The sequence below is a fragment of the Ursus maritimus genome, unplaced genomic scaffold (genome assembly GCF_017311325.1).
Source record: "Ursus maritimus isolate PB19 unplaced genomic scaffold, ASM1731132v1 scaffold_31, whole genome shotgun sequence".
Taxonomy (NCBI): domain Eukaryota; kingdom Metazoa; phylum Chordata; class Mammalia; order Carnivora; family Ursidae; genus Ursus; species Ursus maritimus.
Window position 1 is genome coordinate 4,432,112 of NW_024425675.1, and position 6,000 is coordinate 4,438,111.

The 6,000-nt window shown below is 37.5% G+C and overlaps 1 protein-coding gene across 1 annotated transcript in view; it reads left to right on the forward strand.

Moving 5' to 3' along the window:
- Positions 1 to 5,521, forward strand: part of ITGB1 (integrin subunit beta 1) — a 43,004-nt gene extending 37,483 nt beyond the window's left edge. Inside the window, exon 16 of the mRNA XM_040645271.1 lies at positions 4,290 to 5,521. Coding sequence (XP_040501205.1) covers positions 4,290 to 4,355 — 66 coding nt within the window. The 3' untranslated portion in view covers positions 4,356 to 5,521. The remainder of the gene's footprint in view (positions 1 to 4,289) is intronic.
- Positions 5,522 to 6,000: the final 479 nt, after the last annotated feature.

Below are 6,000 nucleotides of genomic sequence, written 5' to 3' on the forward strand. Positions count from 1 at the left end.
GGTCATTGAGTGATTCTAATATTCAAATCTAACACTGAACTTTAAAAAAAAAAAGATGACATAGACTTTAAAGAGAAAGTCCTGTTTACAGTTTTAAATAAACATTTAGTTGAAAATGTCACAGTTGTAATAAGGTTGCTTATCCTATTCACTAAGCTGGGGTGTAATCATTTTGGTGAATGTATGTTTTACCTGAATGACAAATTTATTATTTTTTCTTTTGTTAGTAGTGGTCAGGATTTCCTTATATCTGAATTTTCATGAAATGCTTCTAGCATATTTTAATATAATCATGGAAGGCCCTTAAACTGATTTAAAAGGTTGTAATAAGAACAGATTCTCCTGGCTGGTGATCCAGAATTCCTCTTTCCTTTCCCAAGGACTGTTTTTGTTTTATTTCACCTATTGGAAAACTCAGGCACAGAAGGGTGAGGTAACTTGACCAGGTTCACCCACGACTAGTCAGCGGAAGGGCTCAGGTTCGGACCCAGGCAGTGGACTCCGGGGTCTGTGTTCCTGCCCACAAGAGTGCGCCGGCAGCAGTCACTCGTCTTCACCAGACTCTGCTACCTAGCTCAGAAGAGGTGGGTCATTCTTTACAGAGAATGACAGCTTTTTGACACGCGTAGTAACAGTAACATTACTGCATTGCACAAGCATCGTAACAGACGTGCCACCTGTGACATAGAAACCAGCGCTGGTTTTTTGCTTATTTACTGAGAGTGTCCTGAAAATACAGGAATGCTTAATATTTTTAAGAGGTAGGAAGGCCCAATAACATTAGAAACCATCACTTGTCAGATTTTCTTTAATTTCTAAGCAGATTTTAAGACTTTTGCAATGGCAAAATTAAATTTGATGGCAGAAGATTACAGTCACTTTCATATATGGGTAGGCTGGTACATTTTTGTATTAGTTTAGACTTGTGTTCTTCTCTTTCCTAATCCTTTCCACAGAGTATTTTTTGCTCGATTTTTTCTTTCTTTCTTTCTTCCCTTTTTTTTTTGGGGGGGGGTAGATCAGAAACAGTCAAATATTGACAATTCCATTTGGTTACTTCGCAAATGAGATAAATTTCTGTGAACCCTATTAAAAGGTGTAATTTCCACCTTTACTACACATTAAATTGTACTTTGAAGGAAATTATCAGTAATAGTGAGACTTAATGGTTACATCATTAATTTTTGGCTAAAATGTTATTTCTTCAGCCAAAATAAGCCTTTTGGATAACTCGAGAGGTAAAAGTTTGGTTAAAATGTTATTATTCATTAGTGAAATCTGGGGGAATTAATGGCTACAGGTTATTCTGAGGTGTTTTCTCATGAAAAATTAAAGTAGAAATAAACAGTAGAAATTAATGAGCATCACAAAATGAAAATAAATTACAGCTTGTGAAACACTTTGCTGATATAGGACCAGGGTTTGCCAATGAGTGAATTATGTCATTAACATATTTCAGATAATGAGCAGGTGCTGTAATTACTTTACCACGTGAGGCTACTGTGTAGGTGCATTTAAAAAAATCAAATTATGAACTTTATAATTTTAAAGTGGATTAAAAAATTGTCTATCTTCCATGCTGTTATACAACTTTATTTTATTTCTTTTTAAAGATTTTTTATTTATTTATTAGACAGAGATAGAGACAGCCAGCGAGAGAGGGAACACAAGCAGGGGGAGTGGAGAGGGAGAAGCAGGCTCATAGCAGAGGAGCCTGACGTGGGGCTCGATCCCAGAACGCCGGGATCACGCCCTGAGCCGAAGGCAGACGCTTAACCGCTGTGCCACCCAGGCGCCCCTGTTATACAACTTTAAATGTAGATTCTTAATCTCTCACAGTTGTATATTGTATATCTAATATGTTCTATTACAGAGATGATAGTCCAGTGTGCGAACAAAGATGACATTTTACAGAGTACAGAGGACTTCACTTCTGAATATAACCCTGTTCTCTTGATTTAAACATGCTTTTGATTTTTTTTCTCAAGATAGGGGTGGGGTTGCACTCTGAACAACGGAAACTAATCTGGTTTATTTTCGTTTACCTCTATTTAAAATGATGCCTGACACAGATAGTTTAACTTTACCTCTAACCTTGCATGTTAAACTTTTGTTTGGATGTAATAATAAATGCATAAATGTTTGTGTATATGAAAAGGCAGACTTTTCTCCAAAGGTAAGTTTCCGCCTTATGTACTTTGGACTCATCAATAATTTGGGTATTTTTTTGTTTTGGTTTTGTGTATGTGTTTACCTTCCTTATAATTCTTAAGTAAGAAATATTAGATTGATCTAATGTATTGTTTTAAAGAAAAATGGTGATTTGTTTTCTCAGTGTATTTGGAAGAATCTAGTTCTAGCCTCGTATGCTGAGTAGGAAGATGGGAATAGAGTATCACTTTCTTGTACTGAATAACTTGCTAGGAATGTAGTTGCCAGGATCTACTTTCCTGTCTCCGTTGTGAAATGTCTGCTGCAATGTCTGTGTGATAATGTATTAGCTTCACTTGGATAAGAGATAGGAAATTGATACCCTGCATGTTTCTTTATCATCCAGATTATATAATGTCTGTCCCTGAGGGATCCTGAGTTCCATGTTTCTGAAATGACTGGTCAAGTTGTGTTTCGTGGGGTGGGGTTGGGCTCGGGCTAAGGCATATTGTCCTGTCTTAATAGGAATTCAGACTAACTGTGGAGCTGAAGTTGTGGTGGTTTATTTGGTGTGTTTCAGGACCACCCAGCTTTACACGCTATACTTTTCCTCAGTGATTTCCCATCTACGGGATAGAATTCAGTCTTTTTTTAGCATGACAAACAGGACCTTTAGGATTTAGCACTTTCTTATCTCCTCTCCCTTGCTCACACCTCAAAACATATACTCACACTCACATGTACACTCTTAAAAACTTCTAAACCGTATATATTTCTACACAAATGTGTCGTTCGTTTCCCTAGACCTTGACTTTGCATGTGTTTTGTTTATCTTTTAATATTTTATCTGTAGTCAATTTCTCTGTGAAAATAGCCCTGATCTTCCCAAGCCCCTTGTTTCTTTCACTTCTGTACTGAGTGCATAGATCTCTTGCGTGCTGTAGCGGAGTGCCTGCACTTACTCGCATGTTTGTCGTCACCAGACTGGACCCTCCTAGAGGACAAAAAATTGTGGCAATAAAAGCCATATCCAAATATAATCTGCAGTGAAGTGTAAATAAAATTTGAAAGCAAAAATGACTGTTTAGATGCTTTCCATATAAATATTTTTAAAAATCAACACAAATAGCTCTATGGTACAATATAAAACCAAACAGCATTTCAAAGTCTTAATTTTTGCCCAGAAACTTAATGTTTTAAGTTTTTATTTAACATTTATTGATTTTTGCTCACTGTAATTTCCTCTGAAAGAGGATTATTTGGCTGTACTTCTCAGTTGGCTTTCAAGCCTACTTTTTCAGTTTATAAGGATAGGAGAAAGAAAATGCTACAGTAGATATGTAAATGGATCGCTTAGGTTAAGAGTTTTTTGGTTTTTTTTTAAGAAAATGGTAGCGTGGGGGTGGCTGTTATTTGCCTGCTTAAAGCATCAATGCCTGTATACTTGCCGGGCTTGACTTCAGTACTTTTTACTAAAATTTAGTATTGCAATAAAAATAAAACATTTCACCAGTATGATATCGAAGAATAACGATTATTTTATGAAGAATGGTATTACTTTTGTTAACATTCTAAGCAAATTTGGCTCTGTGACGCCTCGAGGAGGCACAGCGCTCTCAGCCGTCCTGTGACCACCTCACCCCAGAACTTTCTGTAGCAGTCACTTCTGTGGGCGGAAGAGCCTCGGGACGCTGCTTCCCTCCCAGAGATGACAGTAAGGAGTCCCAGTAATTACCGGGAACCTTCTTAACCGCAGTAAAGCGTTAAGGATCAGGCAGTTCATGGCAGAGGGGTGGATTCTAACTGACCCCGGCATTCAAAACTAGCGTAAAGGGGAGAAGCGTCCCTGCACGGTCTCTGCCGTGGAGGACGCTCTTCAGTCCGTCCTGCCGCGGGGAGAGGACTCAGGACTGAAATAATGCCGGGTTACAGCGTCGCCGTTCGGCTTGAAGAGCAAAGCTTTCATGTTTCGTTCCGGCGTAAACTTCTATGAATGCCTTTTTAAAAAACTGGGTGTGATATCTGGACAGATAAGAATGGAAACAACTTCTGAAAATGACCATTTTTAATACCGTCTTATAAAATAGTACTACTTGATTTTAGTAGAGTAACTGATAATTTTTCTCACTTTTTTTTAGGGTGAAAATCCTATCTATAAGAGTGCCGTGACAACTGTTGTCAATCCGAAGTACGAGGGAAAATGAGCACCGCCCGTGCGGATTCACGACACTGACTTCAGAGTAGTAATTTTCATAGTCACAGTAAGGTAGCTTTAGGGCAGTATCACCGTGGTTTCTCTCATGTGCAGTTTTTGAAAATGTACAATATGTATAATTTAAAAATTTTTTTTTATTATTTTGAAAATAATGTTATAATCAATGCCAGGGACTGACAAAAAACTTGAGACAGGATGGTTATCCTCGTCAGCTAAGGTCACATTGTGCCTTTTTGACCTTTTCCTCCTGGACTATTGAAATCAGCCTCTTACTGGATTAAGCGATATTTCTAGAGTGATTGAAAGGGCAGTAGTTAAAGTAGTGAGTATGCTGAGAGTTTCTATTAATCAAGTATTAAAATTGATTTTTAGCTTTACAGATATGTCAGGTTTTAGTTCTACGGAATCCAAAGTAAATGTCCTGCGTAGCTAGTTTAGAATTGTTTTGAATTTGTTATTTTGCTCTTTGCCCATTAGACAAGACTGATGACATATCTGAAAGACTGGGTATATTGGCAGTTACTGGTGCAAAATAGTTTTGAAATATTTGATCTGCGGAGGCCGTGGGAAAAAGAAAGTTAGGAAGGGAAAACATAGCTTTAAAACCTGTGTGCCATTTTAAGAGTTACTTAATCTTGGTAACTCTTTGCCTTCTCTTTAGAAATTCAAGACTTGGATAAAAGTATCGGGAAATTTTCTGCAAAAATGTCCTTAATTTAGCATCAATTACATAATGGCCTTAATTTACATAATATTTGCTGAATTGAGGACCTTTGGGTGAATTTATCTTATTCGTTGTATTTTGTTTAAAGCCTGGTGCTTTTATCACCTCTTCTAATCATTTAGTGTATTTGTTTGCAATTTGGGGGTAAGACCTTTTTTTACCAGTACCTTTTCTTTGACATTTCAGCTGTAAATTTGCCTTTTTAATGAACATGTGAAGTTGTCCTTTGGCGTAGGTCACAGCCCTCACGTGTGCACGTCCCCTTCAGCCCGCGCTCTAACAGACCACTGTATAGTCCCTTCTCACTGTTTGCCCGTTTTGTTTCATCCTAGTCACATTCTTGTGTTAAGTGCCTTTTAATTTTAACAGTTCACTTTTTACATGCTGTTTACTGAAGTTATTTATTAAATAAATATGCCGAAAATATGTAAGTTGGGTGTTTTCGCTCTGTTTTGTCCATTTCTGCACATGACATTTTTATAGCTTAGGCTGACAAAAAATATTTCTGGTTAATGGGTATTTCACTTAAGAAGGTAAAATACATTTCTTAAAAAAGAAAAGAAGATGTGCCAGTGACACAGGGAAAGTGGTATGATCAGATAGATTTTGCAGACTGTCTTTGGGCTCTTTAAATAATATTGGATAAATCCTCAGCCCTCCTCACCACTCCCTCCCTACACCCTGCAGCGGGCGAAGGCTTTCATCCCTGCATCAAACAGGATTAACTCTGTGAATGTCTTAGAACTGGTAGCTAGAAAGCTGGAAGTTGTCATTTAAGATCCAGACAGGATTGTTACTTTTCTTTCTTTTCTTTTTTTTTTTTTTTACTATGTATTTATTTATTTGAGGGCGTGTGATTTATTTATCGAGAGAGCGCACAGAACAGGAGGGGCAGAGAGGGAGAGAATCA